Source organism: Pogona vitticeps, chromosome 2 (assembly GCF_051106095.1).
Source record: "Pogona vitticeps strain Pit_001003342236 chromosome 2, PviZW2.1, whole genome shotgun sequence".
Classification (NCBI taxonomy): Eukaryota; Metazoa; Chordata; class Lepidosauria; order Squamata; family Agamidae; genus Pogona; species Pogona vitticeps.
In genome coordinates, this window is record NC_135784.1 from 303,895,466 (window position 1) to 303,920,130 (window position 24,665).

The following is a 24,665-nucleotide window of genomic DNA, read 5'->3' on the forward strand; positions in this document are numbered from 1 at the left end:
CAGGCAAAGAGGAAAAAAAATTGATCAGTGTCTCATGCAAGCTAAAGCAGTGGAGCCCAAGAAGGATCAGATGGACGAGACATCTAGTATGGAATACTAGTGCCGAAGCCAGGGAGAAAGAAAACATTGCGATTTGGCCAGACTTATATGTTATTTTCAACTGATGATGAAATACAGCTCCTGCCTTACGAATCCCTGAGGTGAATTTAGCACAGTAACAAAGGAAACCACATGAATGGAATTTCGCCCTCTCTCTCTCGAGGCTGAGTCTATTATCACGGAGGATAATATCTGAATATATTTTAAATGCAAATCTTTATACAGTCCTTCACCTGTTTCTCCTGTGATGGCTCTTATTCAAGGACTTCTCTCTACTAGGAACTACAATGGGGGAAAACACGGCAAGTAGCCTTTCCCTCCTGTCACCCCAAAACAATATGCAGGGGGATCCAAATCATCTAAGCCCCATTTCAATTAACAGGATTTGATTGTTGGGCTACCTCATCATAACCTCAGAACTTGAGAAGGCGAATTTTTCAACTAACTAGTCCCAGAATATTTCCTAACCAAAATTTCCCAGGCTATGAAAATGGGATACAGTGGGGCCCTGCTAGACGATTTCCATGCAAAACGGGTAATCCGCAGGACAATGACTTTTTGTGATCGCTATAGCGATTCGCAAAATGGTTTTTCCTATGGGGGATTTCACTGGATGATGATTTGGTCCGTGCTCCGCAGACCATTTTTCGCATGATGACAATTTTTACAGCTGATCGGCGCTTCTGTTTTTCGCAAGATAGCGATTTTATAGCTGATTGGCGCTTCACAAACGGGATTTCCTAGGGGCAATTTTCGCTGGACGATGATGATTTTTTCCCCATTGGAATGCATTAAACGGATTTCAATGCATTCCAATGGGGAAACGCTTTTTTGCAAGACGATGTTTTCGCAAAACAGCGATTTCAATGGAATGAATTAACGTTGTCTTGCAGGGCACCACTCTTTTGCCTTACACAGTTTTGTTTTGAAAATGACTCAAATTCAGAGCCATACCAGCCAGAGGGGGGAAAGAAAATTGTGGCTCAAAGTTGAAGAGGTCACAGTACCTTTTCTTGGGTCACCTCCAATACTCTGGGCTATATCCACTACTATGCTGGAACAAAACTCTAAAGGGGTTCAGTTTATTTTATTTTGCCTTGGACTAAGCTCCCAGAATCCCAGTAGTCTTGCTGGCTGGACAGTCAAAGTTGCAGCCTGAACTCTACTCACAACCTAATAAAGGCAGATAAACCTCTACCAGCCAGCTGTTGGGGGCTGGATATGGAATGGGAACAACCAAATCATCCTATCCAACTCTTTCCCAACAGCTGGTAGTCAACAAAGCTGGAAGGCAGCCAATGTATAAAAAGATGCTCAGCTGCTGGCCAATGTATGAAACAGGACACTGCTTCTTATCCAGCTGTGGACACATGTGATAATCTGCCTCCAGTCCAACAGCCCTCTGCCTTCAGAGCAGTGGTTTCCAACCTTGGATCCCCAGATGTTCTTGGACTAAAATTCCCCAAAGTCTTCACCACTAGCTGTGTGGCCAGGATTTATGGGAGCTGTAGTCCAAGAACATCTGGGGACCCAACGTTGGGAACCACTGCTTTAGAACTACAATATCTGTGACTCCTGTCCAGAAGAGCCAACGGTGGGACAGTGGAAGGGGTTGGCAGGCAGCAAATACGCTCTGGATTTTAGCCTGAACTTTGAATGAGCTAGCCCACTGGTTCTTAACCTTGAGTTACTCAGGAGTTTTGGACTGCAACTCCCAGAAGCCTTCACCACCAGCTGTGCTGACTGGGGTTTCTGGGAGTTGCAGTTCAAAAGCATCCGAGTAACAAAGGTTAAGAACCACTGAGCTAGCCAAAGCACTGGATTTATGTGGGGTTATATGGTTCAGCATCTTGGATGGCTCCTTTAAGATTTGGAGCAAAACCTCAAATAGATTGATCACTGCACAATGTCAGAGTCACTATTCTCCACTGTGATGAGGAACGATGGGAACATCCAGAGAGCCACAAGTTCCAAATCCTTGCGTTAAATATTCCACCTGACTGCAAGCTATCCAGATAATGTACACCTTATGCAGTTGGGTAGTTTTCAAAACTGGTTCCAGACTGCAATAATAAGCATATTAATATTTATAATGATAGTCATGCAAAATTGTGGTTTGGGACTATAATTCCCAGAATTACACAGACAGTATAGGAATTGCAGTCCAAAAACATAAATCTGCATAATCATCATGATCATCATCGTCATCATAATAGCATTCATTTTGTTAGCACCAGCTGTGGTATATGGTTTGACATTTCATGTTCCCTAGCATATATATATATTTTCCAAGATAGCATAATGCTATCTTTTCCCAGAAACCTAAAAATTCCACCAAGGTCCAATATTTTCAGATTGTCAAAATAGTCCCGCCACATATATTTGGACTCAAAATGTCTTTCGCCTCCCATGGCGTTACCGCTCGTAGCTACAGGGAAGGACAGGAAGAACAGCCAAAACAAGCAGCAGCTTGAAAGCAAACGGGCTCTGGTGGTTTCTATCACGTGGATTGTATCCCCCCCCCCCCCCAAAAGGCTCCTGAAACACCAGATCTGCATCGCAAAGATCTGGAAGAAAATAAAGGCAAAAGCTTTGGCCAGCCATTCCCAGGTTTTTCCTTCCCTCACTGGGACGCTGAGCCAGTAGAAGATAGTAGCAGGAGACTGCTGGAAACGTTTATGGGGCTTTATAGGGCTGTATTTTGAATGGCCGTTTGTGCAAGTTGAGGGATTTAAGGTAGAAAGGAGGACAGGCAAGATATGGCCTTTTTTTGGGTCCCATTCTTGATGCTTTGGAGAACAGGACTTGTGCTTATCGTGTTGTCAAGAGAAGGCAGAAATCATTTCTCGTAGCCTTTCCGACTCGCCCCCCACAGCCAGTGACCACAGGTGCCATATTGTACTCACACAACTGATGGCTGGGAAGCCATCCAGTTTATGCCCGAGTCCCAGTTAAAGAGGCTTGCCCCTCGCAGTCCCATGATGCAGCTGTAAAAAAAAAAGCCAGCCCTCCAATATTTAGAGTCACCCATTCCAAAATAGGCTTTCAGGAGTGCCACTGACTGCCAATTGGACCGCCTTGTTTTTGAAAGGCAGGCAACACGCCATTTTGCGATAAGCGCTCCTGCATCTTTTTCTGAGGACTGACTTTTGATCCAACCGGAAGGAAAGCCCAGAAGAGAGTAATAACTGGACTCGGGTGCAAGGAGGGAGATGTTTAAAGCCGGAAGGTCAAGAAAGCAGATTGGAAAGACATACTCGGGGCATATTTAGGGAAAGGCACAAATCAGAGGCAGGAAAGAGAAGCAAGCTTCCACCTTAACGTTGTGCCCTCAGCCATGCATCCGGCGCCAGCAGATAAGCAGGAAGGAGGCTTCCTGTTATTATTCCACCTCTTCCCAAATTGCCTTACCTTTGCAACTCATGGCAAATCTGATTTCACATCCCCAAGCAATGCTAAGGAAGAAGCGGGGGTAGGGGGGGGAAGCGAGCACAACCTACTTGCTCGTTCAATGTAAACAAGATGCTTCCTCTTTTCACCTCAGCAAAGAAAGAATTCACCCTCTCTTGCATTTTAGAGATATGATTCTACCAGGCACCAAAGTAAAGAACCTCATGAGAAAAAGAAAAAAAAACAGAATTTCTTAAAAAAAAATCCAATGCAATGTTTGGTGCAGATTAAGTCAACAGCAACGTACCCAACCACAAGATGACGGGGGGGGGGGGGGCATCAAAAGACGACATTTCTTAAGCGCACATGCTCCAGCAGCCATCCATAGAAATAGCTATAGAACCCCTAAATGTGTTTCTACTTATTCAAGAGGTATATATATATACAATCCTTTGAGAAGCAGGATTGAGAGGTCAAAGCTAGAATACACTATGTACCTTCGTTTCCACAACTAACTCTTGTCCTTCCGCTGGGCGTTCTAGCCGCGTCCCCATGCATTTCAGCTAAATGCTCAGCTCTCCTCCTACCTCTAGACATTATAACCATTAAACCATCCTCTCACTCTTCTTTTCTTCTTCTTCTTCTGTATTTGTCTTAAATAATTTGTGAATGTGCTTGCAGGCTTTCTTCAAAAACTCAAATGGCTCAGAAGGCAAAACATTTGCGGTGAGGGCTGTGCGCCCCAGTAAGGACCCCGAAATAAGAGGAGGCATCCCCGTGGCCCAAAGTCTTTTCAGCTGTCAGACCCCAGCTGTGTTTCAATGTCCACTCGGCAGATGGGGCATTTCTTGCTGGTCGCCAGCCACTGATCCACACACACTTGGTGAAATAGATGCATACAAGGTAAACGCCTAGGAGAGAATAATAGAATGCTTTTCATTATTTGCTCGGGCGTCCAGGAACAGGCTGAGTTCTATCGTTGCCGCGAAATTCTTGTTGTTTTCAACGTGACTACTTCCACCGGGTGCAGCTGTAAGCCAAAAATCACCTGGGCAAACATGGAATGCTCCAGCCATGGAAAACTTGCACTCCATGTTGTCCAACAGGATTTTGGCATTTAGGTAAAGGTAAAGGTTTCCCTTCAGAATTTGTCCAGTCGTGCCCGACTCTAGAGGGCGGTACTCATCTCCGTTTCCAAGCCATAGAGCTAGCGTTTGTCCGAAGACAATCTTCCGTGGTTACGTGGCCAGCCCGACTAGACACGGAACGCCGTGACCTTCCCACCGTGGTGGTACCTATTTATCTACTCGCATTTTTACATGCTTTCAAATGGCTACGTTGGTGAGGAGCTGGGACAAGTGACGGGAGCTCCCTCCATCGCGTGGATTCGATCTTAACGACTACAGGCCTTCTGACCTTGCAGCACAGAGGCTTCTGCGGTTTAACCCGCAGCGCCACCACATTTAGCTTGCTGTATGATTCTTTTTGTTTTCCACATATTTTCTCTTTTGTTTGTTTCTAGATAATAGAAAACATAATAGATAAATTAAACACAAAGGGAGCCAGGTAGTAATTACACACTGCCCATGTAGAAGAATGCAACACCTTTATTAGATCTTTATTAGATCACTTTTAAAAAACATCAAACAATACAAGTATTTCATGAATTAAAAATCACTTCTTCAGGTATGCCCCAGAAACCTGTAGATAGTGCAGAAAAATGATAAACGAATGTCTCAGAGGTTCATGGCAAAAAGTTTGACAGGCATCTGGTTAAGATGAGTTTAAAGCTGGTTACAGCCAGGCTTGGGGTGTGTGGTTTAATGCTTCACCCATGGAAACATGTGGTTGAAAATGTCCACTCAGTAATTCAGGCAGCCTGAAATTTCCACCCACATGTTACCATGGGTGAAGCATTAACCCACTGGTTCTTAACCTTGAGTTACTCAGGAGTTTTGGACTGCAACTCCCAGAAGCTTTCACCACCAGCTGTGCTGACTGGGGTTTCTGGGAGTTGCAGTTCAGAAGCATCCGAGTAACAAAGGTTAAGAACCACTGCATTAACCCACCCCCTCAAAGCCTGAAGAAGTGGTTTTTCATTCATGAAAGTTCACATTAATTGTTTGATTGGGTTTTTTTTTAGTGGTTCAATAAAGATGTTGTATTCTTCTACAGATAAATAAAACAACTATTGGCTATGTTGATTGGGAATTGTAGTTCTGGTTGTGTTGCCTGCACCTGGGGGCCAAAGTCCATCTGCAGGCCAGTCAGTCAAGCAAGAGATAGAAGAAAGAGAGGGGATGCGGGAAAAGTAAGTGCCAGCATCCCCTGGAGAACGGTCATACCTCACATCCTCGCCATCTTCAAGCATGGAGAGACAGATTGTGCACTTCTCGTCAGTATCTGACTCCTCCCCATCTTCTTTTTCCACTTTGCTTCCCTGTGGTCTTCTCTGTTGGGGGGGGGGAAGGGGGAGAATCATAAAGATGACTTTGTTAGAAAAGATGTCCCTCAAAGGCCTACCGGCAGCAGAGTGGAAATCTGGATAGTGAAGAACTTGGAGGTTCATGAAACCTGCACATTTCCAAATGCCAATGAAAAACGGAGTCTCATTAGTGCTCTACCTGCCTTTATGGAAAGGAGAGGTGGATGGATGCATGTCAGCCTTTTGCCTTGAGCAAGGCGTTTTATGGTCACTCAGCTTCCAGGTCGAAGCCATCGCGGAAGCTCTCGAAAGAAGCAGAAACTGTGCTTAATGAGGCACCTCTTGGCACAGCAGCTTATGGAGAGACTCAAGATGCAAGTTTTAGCTGCTGCTGCTGTTCTTTCTGGTTCCAAAAAGACCCAGGTTTGCACATTTAAGATTCAAGCAACTGGTGCTAGAATCCAGGGGCATCTCATGTGGAACTGACTAGCAAAATATTGGGGACTGAGAGAAGGGAAGCTATTGTTTCCACACATGTTATTAAAATCTGGAATGTGCATCTGTATGTTTTAGGGGTGACTGTGGGCCCCAAAGGGGACTAAAAGCATCTTGGACATGTTTGAGAAGAGAATAAGTCTACTCAATGGCTATTATTCACAACAGCTGCATATGATCATTTAACGAATTATCTTTAGTTAGTCATATCCCACATTTTCCCCTGCATGTAAAGAATTCCTGTCACCGTAGCCCACTGCATCTTACGCCCCCAAGGCAGTTACTGAACGATGAGACTAAACGGAGTGATAATAAGGCCTCACAGAGTTGCCCCTTCCATTGAAGTAAACAGGGAAGGCCATACCAAAGCATAAAGACTTCTATTCCTATCCACGTTGTTGAGGCCAACAGAAAGTGGGAAAGAGATGTGATTTCCCCCCTCCCCCCAAAAAAGCCCTTACCTTCTTGTACTTGTGCGGGAAAGTGAACCGTTCAATTGTGTTTTGCACAGCCCCTCTGTTCACACTACCCAGCCTGTCTTCTAACTGCAACAGCTCCTAAAGCAGTAGGAGAAGAAAACAACCATCAAGGAATAAGCAGGATGTTCTGAGTGGAGCAGGAATGGCCAACCTGCGTTTTCATGGGTGGCCTTTCCATCAGAGGGAGCAGGATGGCTACTGCCAGCGGTGGTGAATCTGCTACTCCATGCCCCATCCAGCCAATCCAGGGAGGACCCTTCCCACAGTGGTGCTGTGAATAGTCCTGCAAACCTTGGCTGTTTCCCAAAGGCATGGCTCATATGCCGTTCCTCAAGCCAAGCAATGTAGGTGGGATGCCCTGGGAGATTACCTCTGTCATGGCACACCTTGGGCCACCTCCCAAGACTCTTCACGCCTGATGTCTAACTCTGAGGAAGGATGCTTTATACATCTCTCTCGCCCTTGTCATTCAAGAGCCTCATGGCGCAGGGGTTAAACTGCAGCGCTGTAGCCAAAAATCTGCTGACGTTCCCGGTTCAATCCCAGGTAGCTGGCTCAAGGTTCACTCAGACTTCCGTCCTTCTGAGTTCGGTAAATTGAGTACCCAGCTTGCTGGGAGTGACAAGGTATAGCCTGGATAGTTAAATTGTAATTGAGAGTGCTTGAAATGCTGTGGGGCAGTAAATAAGTGCCACACTTTGCTTTTTGCTTTGTTCTTATCACTCTTGTAATATCTTTGACACGTCTACATATGTCCAGGAAGTGCACAAGGATAAAATCCTTGGACCCGAGAGTAGTCCTGATCCAACCCATTGAAAGGACAAGGACGTAGGGGGAGTGTGCTTCTTCTCTGCCCGCCCACTCCCTAAAGGCTGAGATGACCAGCTGGTCACCTCAGCCCCAACCCAGCCCAGAGGGATTTCTGGCAGAGGAAACATCCAAAGGAGCTTTCTCTGGAAGACCCATCAGGGGCAGGAAAGATTAGGAAGATTCAGGAGCCTGGGGACACCTCCACATTATTGGCCCTTCTTAGAAGGTGCCCATTGGCTGGGATCGGTGGGAGAAACTGCAGTAGATCCCAGCCATGGACTGTGTGGAGGGTATCAGCCCAGTGACCTGAACTCAGGCCTGGTTGAGAACTAGATGCGGGGGGGGGGGGCTAGTGGAGTTAATTCAGCCCTCCCTCCCATGGACGACGGAGATGGGCCCACCAGGTGCCCAGTCAACTCTTACACACTTCTCCCCTCCCCTTCCGTTATTAACAAGAGTTCTGACTTGGTGGGACCCATAGTTCAAGAGGGCTACCCCACCACCCCCAGCATGCATAGAGGTGACACAAGGTTATCCCATTATCTGCCACCCACCCACCCATCCCCCAGGCTTCGCTGTTCCTTCTGCGCTTTGCTCCAGCCCTTTCAGTCGCTTGGAGATAAATGGATTTTCCCAGGAAAGCGTATATTCTTGCCAGCTCTTCCGCTCCTAATGCAAAGTATCAGAGGGTGGCTTGCTCTTGAACGGGCAAATGAAACTCATTTGTTTCGCCGATGCCTTGCTCTTCACTTGTTTATGAGGACCAACCCAGCTGCCCGCATTTTTGAACTCTCCTTCTGAAGTATTGGTAGCTATGGAGACTTGATACGACGGGCTCCTCCACTTCCAAATTTACCACTGCACCTCTGTGAGAGACGTGTAACGGCGGACGGAAAATCGTCCCCATATCCTCTCATGCTTCTATGCAGCTCTATGGGGGTCATAAGGCTTAGGATTCTGCTGAAAATAACCAAGAGCACTGCCTCCCCTCTGCTCACTTACGGAGGGCTTAAGCTCATCGATTATGATTGTCTTTGACTATGATTGTAATATTTTTATTGTCATTTAATGATATTTTATGATTTTGTAAGCCGCCTCGAGTAGACGCTGTCTAGGGGGGTGGGGTATAAATCCAATGAATAAAATAAATAAATAAAATATTGTGCTGTTGATTCGTCTGACATGTAACTTCCCAAGGTCTAGGTTTTAAGGTCTTATGAGCGCAGGCTGAGGGAATGAAAGGGGGGGGGGAGATGTACACTTGGTCTCCCTGACACACCCTTTACACCCTTTTTTCCTGGCCCTCAAGAGGGTTGAACGACTGCTGGCAGGAGATAAAACTGTCATGGTGATTTCTGAAACCACATTGGGGTTGCTTCCGTCAGCAGACGGGGGAAACCATGTCATCCTATTGATGTTCCACCATCTTCTCCAGGGAGCACCTCGCGGTTCCTTTGTTCTTCTAATTCTTTTTTTTTAAATTTATCCATCCTATATTTCTTTCGTTACTCTTTCATCTTATCTTCCTGGCTGTCTTCCCAAAGGTGTCTACTTCTTCCTCAAAGATTTAAAAAAAAAATCCTTCAAAGAGAAAAAAAATATCTCACCACCTCTTTCTTCTGAATCTAAGTGAGCTATTTTTACTCCCATTTTTTTGAGTTTAGATCGCACCGTGTCCGTCGTCAGGACCCATCCTTCCATCAATCAATAGTTATTTGTTTATTAGCCTCAAAGATGGGACGTTGAAAACACCACAGTAATATATTATGATCCATGAATCTTTCCTGTCACTGACAAATAATAAGATGCTGAAAGCTAGACGTGTAGAGATTGTTGTTTTGGGGTTACATTTCCCTAGAATTCCCAGAGCAGCCTGGGGGGATTCTGGGAGTTGTAGTCCAAGAACCACAAATCTGCACATTTCTTCTAAACACACACAACGTTTTCATCAACCCACACAAAAGTTGCAAGAGGGAAGGAGTAAGAGCCAAACTTACTTCGTAACTTTCCCTCACAGCAGAGGTGTGTCTGTTCGGGTTCAGTCCCTGAAGAGCGAGGAGCTGAAGCTGAGGATAAGAGTAGTTTCTAATTTCATGGACAACCTGTGAGGCAGTGTGGAGAAACAGCATTTAAAAGTTTGCTTCTCTCTCTCTCTCTCTCTCCCCCCACCTATGAAATATGACATAGCGGCTTCTAGAAATGGTGAATAGCTTAGGCGTTGCAAGATCAGAGCATCAGAAATCATTTTGACAAATGCTGGGGTCCAGTCCTATGATCAGTGATGGATGTCTTTCCTAGCATGCGTGTGAAAGAATACAGCTTTTAGCCTCATTTTTTTGGGGGGAAATCTGTCACGTTATCCATCCAGACAGAACGCCACCCACGGCACCGCCTCCTAACTACAAAACAGGCGACGGGGCTGAGAGACGCCTGTTATTTCAACCGCCTTCTCCCAGACAGTGAGTCAGGTCTGGTCTACACAAATAGCAAACAGGGTGTTAAGAACTGTCCCCGGGTTGTAGTGCTGCAAAAGACAGATGGAGGAATCGTATGATTCACGGCTCCCCCATAATAAAGCGGCGGCGACGGAACAAAAACGCCTCCACCGAGGACCCTAAGATTCCCAGGAGAAGGTTTTGGGCCACCTTTCTCCCTGATATATACAGTTTTTTTAAATCTATAAAATATTCCCTTCAGGACAGAGTATTGTGAGTCCTGGGAAAACCGCCTTTACCAGAGTTCCTGTCACATCAGTTTTTAGCCACAAGAGGGGAGTTTGGAAAAGCTATCTGATGATAACTCCCAGAATCCAATTCATGACCAAGCTGGCTGAGGGAATGTTTGTTGTTGAAGTGACCCCATGGACCAGAGCACGCCAGGCCCTCCTGTCTTCCACTGCCTCCCGGAGTTGGGTCAAATTCATGTTGGAATGTTAGCCCCCCCAAAAAACCAAATTTCCCAAGCTCTGTATAATGGCATTCAGGTGCCAAAGAGAGAGTCTTCCCTCAATTTCTCCACCACAACACTGGAGGATCACAACTTCAGTTTTGGGACAGCTATGAATCTGCTTCAGGTTTTAATCTAGTTTTTGCAGGAGCTAGCTAGCTGGATAGCTCAGTGGTTTAGAGGTTGAGAGTTCAATTCCCGACTCTGCCTCCTGCAAGTAGAGCCAGCCTGTGTAGCCTTGGGCCAGCTGCACAGTTCCAGGGTTCCCCCTAGAGGAAAGGAATGGTAAGCCACTTCTGTGTATTCTCTAGAGTCTACAAAACCCTGATTTCCATATGAGGTGTCTCCGACACATTTTTGGTATCACCTGGCAGGACAAAGTTCCAAATAGAGTAGTCCTAGATCGAGCTGGAATTTTTAGCATGTTTACATTACTGAAAAAGTGACGTCTACATTGACTCAGGCAACTTGTGAGAATGGCTGATGGTTGGATTCCAAAAGATCTCCTGTATAGAGAATTAGTGCAGGGAAATCGCCCCAGAGGGAGACCACAGTTGTGATACAAGGAGATCTGCAAGTGGGATCTGAAGTCTTTAGGAATGGACCTCAACAGATGGGAAACTTTGATGTCTTAGCGTTCAGCCTGGAGGCAGGCAGTGCATCATGGCCTCTCCCAATTTGAAGAGAACCTTGTCCAGCAGGCCGAGGCAAAGAGATGGTCTCGAAACCAGCAAAACCAGGGAGCTGGACAGGGGACAGATTGTATTTGTCCTCAGTGTGGAAGGGATGATCACTCTCAAATTGGCCTTCTCAGCCACACTAGACGCTGTTCCAAGTCCTCCATTCAAAGCATGATACCATAGTCTCTCGAGACTAAAGGATGCCTATGGCTAGAAAACCCTGAAAGGGGTCATCATAAGTCAGTACAGATTTGACAACACATCGTTGCCGTTGTTACAGGAGCTAACTAAGATGCTGAGTCCTATGCCAGTTCAGTGCCTTGGACATTAACTTTAACCTTTGGACTACGAGTTCCTATAATCCCATCACACCACCATTACAGAAAAGAAGATTCAGGGAAGGGGAGGGAGAGAGGAAAAAGGAAATTTGGAGGTATGTCACACTGAGTAGGTGGCTTCTTCTGTAACTTAAATGAGAATCCAAGGTACAGAAGAACTTTCAGGAATGAAATACCCGTCTTGTTTCAGGTGAGCGTTCTGATCTGCCAAACCTCATTATTTTCAAGCTGGGAAATTATGCCAACCTTCCCCAAGCAAACAGTCCAAGGTCAGAGTTGCACATATGGAACCCTCTTGTAGAGAGAGAGAGCATAGCCTCATGTCATCTGTCCAGAATTGGAACGGCTGCTGTTGTTGTTAGACTACTATTGTCTGAATCCCCCAGTTAGCTCACAGCCATCCAGCGCTAGCTAACCATTTCACTGGATATGTCAAAATGTAAAGATAAAAAGCCCTGAATGTACATATTTCTCTGAACTTCAGTAAATATAATCCCCAACAGAAGGCTGCAATGCCTGAGAATACCATTCAGGTCTAACAAAAGGAGAAGTAAGAGCCATTTGTTGATTTCCAATTAGAGTTAATGGGTGTACTGGCAAGATTCGAGCTTCGGAATAAAGAAAATGATTGCACCAGCTAATTTTGCTAACAGTTCATCCCACAGCGCTTAATGGAGCCAAACAACCTAATATCTTTTGAAATGATGCTAGGAACTTCATCAGACCAACAAAGGGTATCTCTCCATGGCAGGACGGAATGCGGTACATCAATAGTTTACACCCACATTTGACCGAAATACATGCTCTCATGCCTCTCCGAAAATTGATGGACCAAAATAACATTGACTCCTTCATAATGTTGCTGCAGTTCTGGAAATGTTTATTGAATTGGCTTCAAGGCTGGCAGATACAAAGGTCTCATTGGGTATTTCAGGGAGGGCACCTCTGGTGGGTTTGGGGGGCCCCACCAGGACTGTGGCTATTGTCCTCTCGGGAAGACATGGCCTGCAAAAGTCCATTTTCAGTTTTGAAAAATGGGAATTGTGTAGGAGGCTGAAAACTATTTAAAGGGCACTCATCCTGGAGGATTCTGGAAACAGCAATTCACTTTTTCCCCATCCCCCCCAGGTGGGACTTTTTAAAAGCAAGATTATTTAATGGGGCTGCATTGAGGGGTCCCACACTACACTGTCTGACAGATCACGGGTGCCATATTTTAGTTTAACTGCATAATAGAGGTCATTAATATACCGTATTTTTTCATGTATAAGACTATACTTTTGTTTAAAATCTTTAGACTAAAAATTGAGGGTCGTCTTGTACACGGAAGTAAGCTGAGGAGAGAACAAAAATAACTGGAGAGGAAAGCAGGGATCAAAGTGATCCTGCAAGGCTTTGATCCCTGCTTTCCCCTCTACGTGCTAAGCCCCACTTAGTATCTTAATTTCCAGGCAGCGTCTTATACACAGAAAATACGGTAATTTTGATGGTGATATAATTTTGAGGTTTATCATTGGTAGATCTTCCTTTCTCCCTCCCTCCCTCCCTCCCTCCCTCCCTCCAACAACAGCTCCTTCCTCCCTCCCTCATGAAGAGCCTCATGGCGCAGTGGTTAAACTGATGTAATGCAGCCAAAACTGTGCTCATGACCTGGGGTTCAATCTCAGGTAGCTCCAGCTCAAGGTTCACTCAGCCTTCTAGCCTTCCGAGGTCAGTAAAATGAGTACCCAGCTCTTTGGGGGGGGGCAACATGTAGCCTGCATAATTCACTTGTAAACCACCCACAGAGAGCTTGAAGCACTACGGGGCAGTATATAAGCAGCACGCTTTGTATATAAGCAGCACGCTTTGCTTTCCTTCCTTCCTTCCTTCCCATTTTTTCTACCATTTTTATCATGGGCTACCCTGGCTGTATAGCCCTAACGCCAACCTCTAGCGATGCCACCTTCACTCACCATCTGCGTTGAAGATGTATTCCGTGGGAAGTGGTGCATTCTCTGAGTGGCTAAGTAATGCTGATAATGCTGCGGGACCGGCCTGACCTGGAACTGGCTGTGAGTCAGGCCAGCATCGACGCTGAGATCCCTGGAAGGACGAAACCAAAATCACATAGAACAGCTTAATGAGGAGTCTGCTCTGCTTTTCAAAGAAACCCTTTCCTGCTGATGACATTACTGCTCAATTTGTAGAAAAAATGACCAGGACTTTATACCTGCTTTTTTTCCCCTGGCTACTCTTCCTAAGATCTGCTGTAGCAATAATTGTCACCTTTGAACTCTTATATTTTGGGGGCCAAAGAGTTGTGAAAATCAGGCAAGAGTGTGTGTTTCCTTGTGGGTAGCTCCTGAAGCTAGTTGTCTGAAACTAGGCAGTTTCAGACAACTGAAACAGAGTTTCAGAGTCTGAAACTCTGCAATTTAGGGTCTACCAGGTCTCTCTAACTTGTGGGTCGATCGGTCCAAAACCAGAAAGGGCATAGCCATTTCGGTTTTCCAGTGGAAAGTCAGTGGCTTTGGATCTGGGGCACAAATCAAACTTAATGGGACACAAATACTCTGGAGCATTTCCAAGCCCCACACTCAGAGCGAGGTACCCATGTTCTCAGTGCGAATGCTTTTCAGAAAGTCATTCAATCCATGGTTGGTTTGCAAGCTTCTTCCAAATCAACCTTTTGCTAATCCATGGCCCTCAGAATCTTGGGTGAGTCCAGCAGCCAATTTTCTATCCTAAAATCCACCGGAGGCTGCAGCAGCGCCACCCCCCATGGGACCAAATTAAAAGCAAAATGTTGTGGGGAAGTCTTCTGATGTCATCCTGGGTGAGTTCAGGGCAGGGGAGTTGCTGGGCTATCTTGCCCTCTGTCTTATTGCAAAACCACCTCCAATGGGTTTTCCACGCATTGGAAAAGGACCGCTGTTTTGCAGATTTTGTTTTCAAGGGGGGCAAGCAAGTGCTGCAAAGGTGACGGGGGGGAGAGATGTACAGCCATCAAGCTATCCTTTGCCCACCTCTGTTCTATAAGGAGGTATTCCAGCTGCTGCAGTGACTCCCAGTGAGCTACTGCAGGTGTCAAATCATTCCTTTCCTTGATACAGTTAGATAACGTACAGATAAATGACCCTGGGGTCACCTCGTATAGGAAAGGTTAAGCACTATTGCACCCTCCTCATGAGTAATCAAAAAGAAGCATTAATGTTGCATTAACCACAGCCCAGACCTAAGGAACAGACCTAATGAGTCTGGAAAGTAACTAGATGCAAATGATATAATTTCATTCATTCATTCATTCATTCATTCATTCATTCATTCATTCATTCATTCATTCAATCTGTATGCCACTGTTCTCCTGAAGGATACAAGGAGGCTTAAAGTATTTTAAAGAAACAAAGCTGAAAGCCATATAATAATTTTTTACTTTTTTAAAAAAAAGCATCAAAGAGTATCATATTAAAACTCAGTAAAAGAACAACATTGAAAACACAAGCAAAACAGAAAATAAAATGCTCCCTTTAAAAAATTCCCTTGGTGAAACAGCCATTGAAAGGCAAGCCTGCCTGAAGAGAAAGGTCTTGGCCTGCTTGCAGAAGGACAGCAGAGATGGGGCCAGGCTGGCCTCCAGTGGGAGGGAGTTCCAGAGTCTAAAGGAGCAGCCGCAGAGAAGGCTCATGATGAACTAGTTCACTCCATGGTCGGGGAGGGAGGACAACAACAGGACAGAATTCATGCCAAAATTAACCTTTTGTTAATTTTAGAACCACAGATAGTGATGCACAAGGACAGAAGATGTGCATGTGAGAAGCTCATACCCAGGGAACAAAGGCACCAGCTAGATCTTGACATCCCCCAAAAGGAGGCTCAGAAGGAACAGGTCCCAAAGATTAGGGTTGCCCTTTGCTCTGAGAAAGCTTCTTGGAATTGGAACCTGTCAGCATCCTCATCACCATCAGCATCCTCCTGTCGCTCTTCAAAGCACTGTAGAGATTGACTCTACTACCGAATCAGTGCAAAATGAACTGCTCATCCCTGCATTTATTAGCTTGCTTTCCAACATCATTTATCTCTCTTCCGAGATTCAGCTGACAAGATAACCAGTGGTGGGAGTGAGAGGGGGGAACGTATGTGCATCCGGGAGATTATAGAGAGAATGATGGCAGGAAAAGCAAAAGAGCAGGAGAAAGGAAAGCAGCAGCACAGACAGGGGAAGGACACAAAATTTTGCTTAGAAATTTAGTGATGGGGTTTCAGTTCAGTTTGCATTCTTACGAGATGAATGGGCCAAACGAGCACTTTCCAAATTAATGGGGTGTGTTAGAACACAGCTGTCCGTTGCTACCACCGTTTCCCAGAATTTGGCAAAGGGACCCTCTGAGCAAAAACTGCTTATAAAAATGTGTACGCCACAAAAACAAATGTGGGGAGAGGTACAAAAAAGCAGTGGGTGGGGGAAGGTGGGGTAGGCTCCCAGAAGGTGTGGGGCCGTCGCTCCCAATCAGTTCCAGCTCACCTCTCCACCATCGGGAACTGCCACCCAGCCACACCTGGAGGGCTGTCGTTTGCCCATTCATGAGATAAGGAGAAACTGCTGGCAAAGGTGTATGTATTAAGCAAAAGTGTGAAAAGAGAAATACACAGAAAAACACATGAGATTTCATACGGATTTTTTAAAAAAAGAATTGAAAATTGATGCAGAAACAGGAACGGAACAAGCCGAAAACTGCAAAAAGATCTGAAACTATGAGAAATCATAATTAACAGACTCATTAACAGCCTGCGGTGTAGATGTTTGTATTCTTCGTGGGGGATTTTTAGTGGGTAGGGAGAGTTTGGGGATTTTTTATGTGTGTGCATGTGGGTCTGGTCTCTGGGTGTCTGTGTGAATTTCGTTGTATGGGTATACTAGGTGTATATTTACAATGACAATAAACTTAATTGATAATTTGATCATTTATCATCACAAGCATCCGCATACCCTGATTGCTAAAAGCAAATTGTGCTGCTTATGTACTGCCCCATCATGCCTAAAGGTATCTCTGGGTGGTTTATAATTTAATTAGTCAGGCTACACATTGCACCTCCCACCCTGGGTATTGAAGTTATTGACCTCAGAAGGATGGAAGGCTGATTCAACTTTGAACCAGCTACCTGAGCTCAGGATTGAACTCAGGTTTTGAGTGGAGCCATCACTGCAGGGCTGCAGTTTAACCCACGAGGCTAAGTGCTCTAATAACCTGGCTCCAACAGGCTTTAGGTAAAGGTAAAGATAAAGGTTCCCCTTGACATTTAGTCCAGTCGTGTCCGACTCTAGGGCACAGTGCTCATCCCCGTTTCCAAGCCGTAGAGCCAGCATTTGTCCGAAGACAGTTTCCGCGCTCACGTGGCCAGCGCGACTAAACACGGAACAGTGTCACCTTCCCACCGAGGTGATACCTATTTATCTACTCACATTTTTACATGCTTTAAAACGGCTAGATTGGCAGGAGCTGGGACAAGCGATGGGAGCTCACTCTGTCGCGTGGATTCGATCTCATGACGTCTGGCCTTCCGACCTTGCAGCACAGAGGCTTCTGCGGCTTAACCCGCAGCGCCACCATGTCTCTAAAGCCAACAGGCTTTAGGAACACATTAATCAGAGTTCTATAGAATTTTGCTTGAATTTAAAAAATTACATATATTTTTTTAAAAAAACCTAATATATTAATTAAAATAAAATACATAAAAAACCTATGACAGGAGCAAACTGGTGTGGGATAAAACTTTTTAAAACGTGCTTGAACTTTTTTTTCTTGCAAGAAATGTCTCCTTTCCATGGAACATGGGAAGATGATTGCACAAGGACTGAACCACTGATACTGTCTGCGCGGTGAGCTCCAAAATATGCAAAAGGACCCTGTTACAGCAGTTCTTCTGTTATCTTTGCTTCTCCTCAGAAAGGAACCTGAGCATTTTGAAGGGATGGAAAAGAAGAGGAAGGAATCGCTGGTAGACCACACTTGGTGATCAAGGGCATTTAGACGTTTCCAGCCATTTAAAATCCCAGTGCCTTTGATGACCCAGACCGCAGTGGAGGGAGAAAGAAGTGATAGGAGAGGGGGCGGAAAGGAGGGTCGGAAGACACTGGGAAAGAAGATCACTCAAAGAAAAAGGAAGATCTGTAGGAAGGATCGGGAAGGAGACAGGAAGACCCTGTTGAATTGAACATGGGATATTCTGTTCACTTCCGTACCAGTTTCAAGGTGATGGGATTATTTATTTATTTATTTATTTATTTATTTATTTATTTATTTATTTATTTATTTAATATCCCGCCTATCTAGTCAGCTCAGGACCACTCTAGGCGGCTAACAAACAAAGAATAATGAAAGTAGACATATATAAAATAGCATAAATAATAAAAACTTTGCAAAAGTAGAAAGCTGTGGAAAGGGGAAGGAAAGGAACGTCAGGAATTGTCTGGCGGGAAGGCCTGCCGGAACATCCATGTCTTCAATTGATTTTTGAAGATACCCAGCGAGGGAGCCCCGCGAATCCCAGGAGGTAGATTATTCCAGAGGCGAGGAGCCACCGCCGAGAAGGCCCGATTTCTTGTCTTTTCCTTCCGGGCCTTCCTATAAGGCCTTAAATGGTTTGGGATTTCGTGGTCTGGCTGAGCGCCTCCTTCCACTTAGGTCTGCCTGTCCTATAAGATTGTCGCAGGCAGGGCAGCTGAGAGTGCTGGCCCCAAGAGAGGCCCCAAAATCAGCTACCAGAAATTGGATCTTCTTGGTGGTAGCCCCACAACTATGGAACTCTCTCCCGCCCGAAGTCCGCCTGGCCCCTTCACTGAGCATCTTCAAAAAGCTACTAAAAACCTGGCTATTTAGACAGGTCTTCCCTGAACAAACAACACCTTGACACGATAGTGCCCGATAATGTAACATCCATCATACTGTCATGTTCCATGTTTTTATATTTTTTTTACGCTTTCAATTGTATTAATTGCATTGTATTCTTAGCTTCACTGCACTGCACCCCTAATGGACTGATGTTGTTAGTTGTTATTTTGCTACTTTGTTGTTTTGTGTTACTTGTTGTAGATAGCCCGGAGTGGCCTTGGCTGCCAGATGGGTGGTATATAAATCAAATCAAATCAAATCAAATCAAATCAATCAATCAATCAATCAATCAATCAATCAATCAATCAATCAATCAATCAATCAATCAATCAATCAATCAATCAATCAATCAATCAATCAATCAGTCAGTCAGTCAGTCAATCAATCAATCAATCAATCAATCAATCAATCAATCAATCAATCAATCAATCAATCAATCAATATTCTTGCACCCTCAGAAGGAAGCACAGTGGCAGAAAGCAGAGGAAAACAGCCCAAAGCAAACACACCATGTTAAATGTTCTAACCCTAGTACCTGCATGTAGGGAATAGCTTACCAGTCAGTTCCTTCAGCTAAATATCTGGGCTGGGGTCCCAGGGGTTGAGGAGTCTGAAGTTGATGGCCAAATTCAAAGCTTGGATGTAATCGATGAGGTTGGACAGACACGTGCTCCTGAGTCCGCCTGCAAGAGTGGGGAGAACGGAGTAAAGACCAACATTCAAGGTAGTTACACTTCAGCACCACAAAAACTCCAGGAAGCCCCTAGGTTGAACGATTCCTTATCCTTAGGGTCCCCAGATGTTCTTGGACAAAGACCCCCAGAAGTCTTCACCATTAGCTCTGTTGGCCAGGCTTTCTGGGAGTTGCAGTCCAAGAACATCCGACGGCACAAGGTTGAGAACTACTAGCCTAGCTATTGATAACTTTCCAAGACTCTGCAAAATCCTCAGGTCCTAAACTCACCGACCCAGTTTGGAATTTCGCATCGAGTCAACAGGAGAGCCCTGTTGAGAAAACTGGTGCTCAGGGTGGGAAAAGAGAAGAAGATCACGCGGACATGAGAAGCTGCCTCAAGCAGGCTCAGGCATGGGCAGTGTCAGCAGTAGAAGACACGAGCCATGCTTCACATTGGTGTGTAAATCTTTGCTTGTCCGCTCATCACATCCTGCTTGTTGGGCACAGTCTGCTAATCACACCCATTGCCTAGCTAACCATGATAAGCTGTTGTTTTGTTGCATGGAGGTTAAACACAAGACACCCTGGTTTTGACCACTCAGGCAATCTTTTCAGTGCTTGGTGTGTGTGTGTGTGTGTGTGTGTGTGTGTGTGTGTGTGTGTGTGTGTGTGTGTGTGTGTGTGTGTGTGTGTGTGTGTGTGTGTGTGTGTGTGTGTGTGTGTGTGTGTGTGTGTGTGTGTGTGTGTGTGTGTGTGTGTTGCCTTACAAAACCAAGATATTTTGTGATGCTCATGAACACTCAGCCAGGCTGTCTCAAAAGGTTGACTCAGCCTGTCTCATCAAGAATGAGAGACTTAATAAGATCCCTAAGCACAGCTGGAAGACTAGTCTCCTCTGCACTGAAGGCAGGAAAGACATGGGAAGAAATCTTATACATGGGGGCACAGCTGGAATCCTCTTGGTGTCCGTGTAAGCTAGACAGACAGACAGACAGATAGACAGATAGACAGATAGACAGACAGACAGATAGATAGATAGATAGATAGATAGATAGATAGATAGATAGACAGACAGACAGACAGACAGACAGACAGACAGACAGATAGATAGATAGATAGATAGATAGATAGATAGATAGATAGATAGATAGATAGATAGATAGATAGATAGATAGATAGATAGATAGATAGATAGATAGATAGATAGATAGATAGATAGATAGATAGACAGATATAGATAGATAGATAGATTTGGACACAGTTTCTGCAATGTGTACAAAATGCCTCTTTGCAAAACAAGTGCTTTCTTTGTGAAGCCAAGCACACACAGAGACTAAATGCAATAGGACCGGTTGACTGATCAAAAAGATGAAAGCAAACCATCCACAGCTTCCAAATTTCAAAAGTTGCAACAAGGCTGCACATAGGGTAGTTTAGGCATGCGGTTTGCACAATTTGCTTGAAATTCTTTCCATAAATTTAAAAACTCCCTTTGAGACAGTCCCAATTATCTTGCCATCTTGCAGGACAGGTGAGGGGGGGACACCCTTTTTTTTCCTCCCCGTTCTTGCGCCTCTATGAAGAGAGTAAAGGAGGGCTCTAAGTGGACGAGGGCCCAATGGCACTACCTAGCAGGGGGACAGGAAGCTCACCTGGCATGGGGCATGAGTCTGCGGTGTTGGGCCTCAAGGAGCTGCTGCTGGAGGAGGTATTGCTGGTGAAGGGCCTGAGGTAGGAAAGAGGGTCCCGTCACATCCTGGAATGGCAGGGCAGGCAGAGGCGGCAGAGGTGGGTGCAGCGGGCCACTGTGCTGGTGAGTGGGTGCCATGTGAGGCTGGACGGCATGAGGCAAGGGGAAGTCTGCAGAAATCTGAGGCTGGGGCCCCAGGTGGAAGTGCCGGCAGGAGGTAGCATGAGGGTGTTGAGACCTCTGGAAAGGAGTGCCTGGAAAACAAAAAGAAGAAGTGGGTCAGGGAGATCGCTGGGCCCAGGATATTCACTGGCGAAGGATCCACATCAGCTTGGGAACAAGGCGAGGCTCTGTGGCAGCAGTAAAAGGCTTTGATGACAAATACAGTATTTTTCTGTGTATAAGATGCCCCCATGTATAAGATGCCCCCCGCCACTTTTCTAATCCAAAATTAAGAAATCTAAGTGGGGCTTAGCAAGGTTGGGGGGAAAGGGATCAAAGCACTGCAGGATCGCTTTGATCCCTGCTTCCCCCTCCACTTGTTTTTATTTTCTCCTCAGCTTACTTCCGTGTATAAGACGACCCTCAATTTTTAGTCTAAAGATTTTAGACAAAAGTGTAGTCTTATACACGGAAAAATACGGTATGTGGAACTCATGACGTTTCTGAATGCAATGGGATGCCCCTTTACCTGGAAGCAGGGTGGAGCGCTCAGGGCTTCAGAACTGTATTTCAATTCACTCCAAAGCCATTTGTGACTCATCCTATTCCATTTGTCCCCCGGATCTGAATGAATATGTATAATTTAAAGTCAAGACACCGGATCAAATCAAATAAGTAATACCTTCTTTGGGTTTGGCACGGGCAGGTGTGAAATTTGCAGACAGGGGAGCCCCTAAAGCCGTGGTTCCCACACGTTTTGGAGTTCTGACCCCGCCTTGTAAAATAGCCAAGTGAACTATGACACCTCCATGCCACGTTGGCATAAAAAAAGCATTTTTCATGGTGTAATGTCATCCTTTCTCAGAAAACAGAGGCTTCTTTCTCCCCCAAAGGGCCTGTATCTCATACCTAGCACATATATTTTTAATATCCCCCTCTTGTCTATAAATTTTCTGCACAATCCCTGAAGGAGGTGTGCTTAACCTGATGAAGTGGAATTCCTGCACGAAAGCTTGCAATTTGTTTGACATTTTTTTAAAAATAGACCAATAAGAGGTATCACCCACTCTTAATATTTGCAGAAAGGTACGTAAGCGTATGGCTCGTTAAAAGCCAGCAAATAAACTACTTCAGTTATTTTGTTCCACAAATTTATCAGGACATTTATGTTCCTTGGTGTTTTTTTTTTCTTTCCTTTTAACTTGACAGGATGCAGACGTACATAATCCATAATAGGCTTCTAGATAAAATCTTCAGCCCCATTTCATCATCTTAGTTCTAGGGAATCCTTCCTTGCTCAGAAGGTCTTCTGAGTTTGCATGACTCTTCTTGGGTGGTCATAATCTCCTGGCGCTTTTAGGTAACCTTTACATAACCTCCATTAAGCCTCAGCGAAATGAAACAGGACCCACAACGCTGGATGCCTTTCCAGCATACAGTACTGTTTTGTCAGCTGATATCAGGAAAAACAGATGCTCTTATTACTCTTATTAGGAGTCCTGATATTTATTGTATTAAATTTATTATATTTATTTATCAATCATTTATTATATTTATCAATAACTCTTCTGACTTCCCACGACTGCCACAGTAACAGGCAATAAAATTAATATATTTATATATTATATTTTAAACATTACTTTAAAAACTAATTGAAAAGATATTTGAAAAAGTGGATTTCAACCTAATTCCATAAGGAGTAACACAAATTTAAATGGTCTATCAGCTGGAGGAATCAGCAGGGCCTATTCCTTACTAAGCACTGGTGCTAATTTCATTTCAGCTGATTTTGAATTTATCAGTATCTGCAATTTTTTTTATCGTATGTGAAATGGAAAAGGATCTGGACCTTTAACAAATTTAAGAGTGAGTTTTCGCCTGTCCGGACCCAGAGCTTTCTTTGCTAAATTCCTAAACTTTTCACTTTGAATCTCTTTTTATTTAATATTTTTATTGTTATTACAACCATAGGTCAGCCATGCGCTAATTCCCCTCTATTCGGCACTGGTTAGCCCTCATCTAGAGGACGGTGTCCACTTCTGGGCACTGTACTTTAAGAAGGATGTTGACAACCTGGACCAAGTTCAGAGGAAGGCAATAAGGATGATCTGGGGACTGGACACCGAGCCCTATGGGGGAAAGACCGAAATAACTGGGCATGTTTAGCCTTGACAAAGAAAACTCAGGGGAGATAGGATAGCACTTTCAAGTGCTTGAAAGGCTGTCCTACAGAGGAGGGGTAGGATCTGTTCTCAAACATCCCAGAGTGCAGGACATGCAACAACCAGCTCAAGTTACAGGAAGACAGATTTCGATTGAATATCAGGGAAAAACTTCCTAATTGTTAGAGCAGTACAACAATGGAACCAATTACCTTGAGAGATGATGAGTGCTCCAACACTGGATGCATTCAAGAGAAATTTAGACAACCACCGGCAGATATCATTTGTATTCCTGCCTTGAGCAGGGGGTTGAACTCAATGGCCCTATAGGCTCCTTCCAACTTCATGAGTCTACGATTCTATGTTAGATTTACAAAACTAAAATACAGAAACAAATCGTGCCATATTTGCAATCAATACAAAGCAGACTGAAATTCAAATTCCAGTTAAGTGTAAATTTTGGATCTGATTATTGAGGTGATTCAGTCATTTTGTTTTCTCCTTATACAAGCTGCTGCACAAAATTTTTGCAACCTCAGCTGTCATTTCACTTGAGGAAATGGAGAGGAGAAAAGAGATGTAAAATTGATCGGGTCTACCTGGATGTTTTAAAACTGGGGGGAAAGGTAGACTGCACAAATCTTTATAAAATGTGCAATTCAGCAGAACATGTTCCATTGTCCCCATCATATGTGAGGGCAATCTGGCGGGGATATCTGTCACCCCATTGATTGCTGGAGTGGATTTAGCTCATCTGGTCGGCTAGGCAGGTGCCCCCTTCCTCCCTCCATGCTCCGTGTGCATCTCTTCCAAAGCTGTGCACTCAGTGGAAGAGGGTAACCATTCCAGACAGAAAGAGTTAATTTTATCAGCAAATTGGGGTTGCCACTAGACATGGGATACTCATATTTCCCCCCCCCAAAAAAAAAAACCTGGCAGATCCATTTGCTACTCATGTGGCCAGCTTTGTTCTCATCATGCCAATCCAGGAAGCGGCGCAGTTGGCACTTCCCCACCTCCCCATGCAGCTGACCACTTGGCAGGAGACTCAGCATCTCACAACCTCGCCGGAGTGGTCGGTTGCACAGGGAGGCAGGGAAGCACCTGCCAAGCTGCTTCCAGAACTGGCGTGATGAGAACATCGCCAGATGCATGCATGTCATGGTGAGCAGTAAGTGTACCTGCCAGTTCAGAGAGGGAGGGTCTGGTTTTCCCAAGCACCGGTGGTGCTGATATTCGTATTCGTATCCCCCTGCAAATATTCCCATGTATAGTTGCTACTTCTTCTTTTTCCGAAAGGCTCCTCACCTTTAGCAAGTGTATGGCAGGCAGGCACAACAATATCATTCCTGTGCTAAATATCACTGAGCCTGTTAAATTTGTCAAGTACAAGTACAGCTTCTTTTTGTTTATTTCTGAAGGATTTCGCAAGATACACTCA

The 24,665-nt window shown here is 44.9% G+C and overlaps 1 protein-coding gene across 1 annotated transcript in view; it reads right to left on the bottom strand.

Moving 5' to 3' along the window:
- Nucleotides 1-2,965: 2,965 nt before the first annotated feature.
- ARK2C (arkadia (RNF111) C-terminal like ring finger ubiquitin ligase 2C) overlaps nucleotides 2,966-24,665 on the bottom strand; it is a 122,831-nt gene continuing 101,131 nt past the window's right edge. Inside the window, exons 2-8 of the mRNA XM_072992975.2 lie at nucleotides 20,863-21,154; nucleotides 19,092-19,217; nucleotides 13,618-13,747; nucleotides 9,696-9,800; nucleotides 6,871-6,966; nucleotides 5,835-5,941; nucleotides 2,966-4,400 (exon numbers count right to left, since the gene is read on the bottom strand). Coding sequence (XP_072849076.1) covers nucleotides 4,283-4,400; nucleotides 5,835-5,941; nucleotides 6,871-6,966; nucleotides 9,696-9,800; nucleotides 13,618-13,747; nucleotides 19,092-19,217; nucleotides 20,863-21,154 — 974 coding nt within the window. The 3' untranslated portion in view covers nucleotides 2,966-4,282. The remainder of the gene's footprint in view (nucleotides 4,401-5,834; nucleotides 5,942-6,870; nucleotides 6,967-9,695; nucleotides 9,801-13,617; nucleotides 13,748-19,091; nucleotides 19,218-20,862; nucleotides 21,155-24,665) is intronic.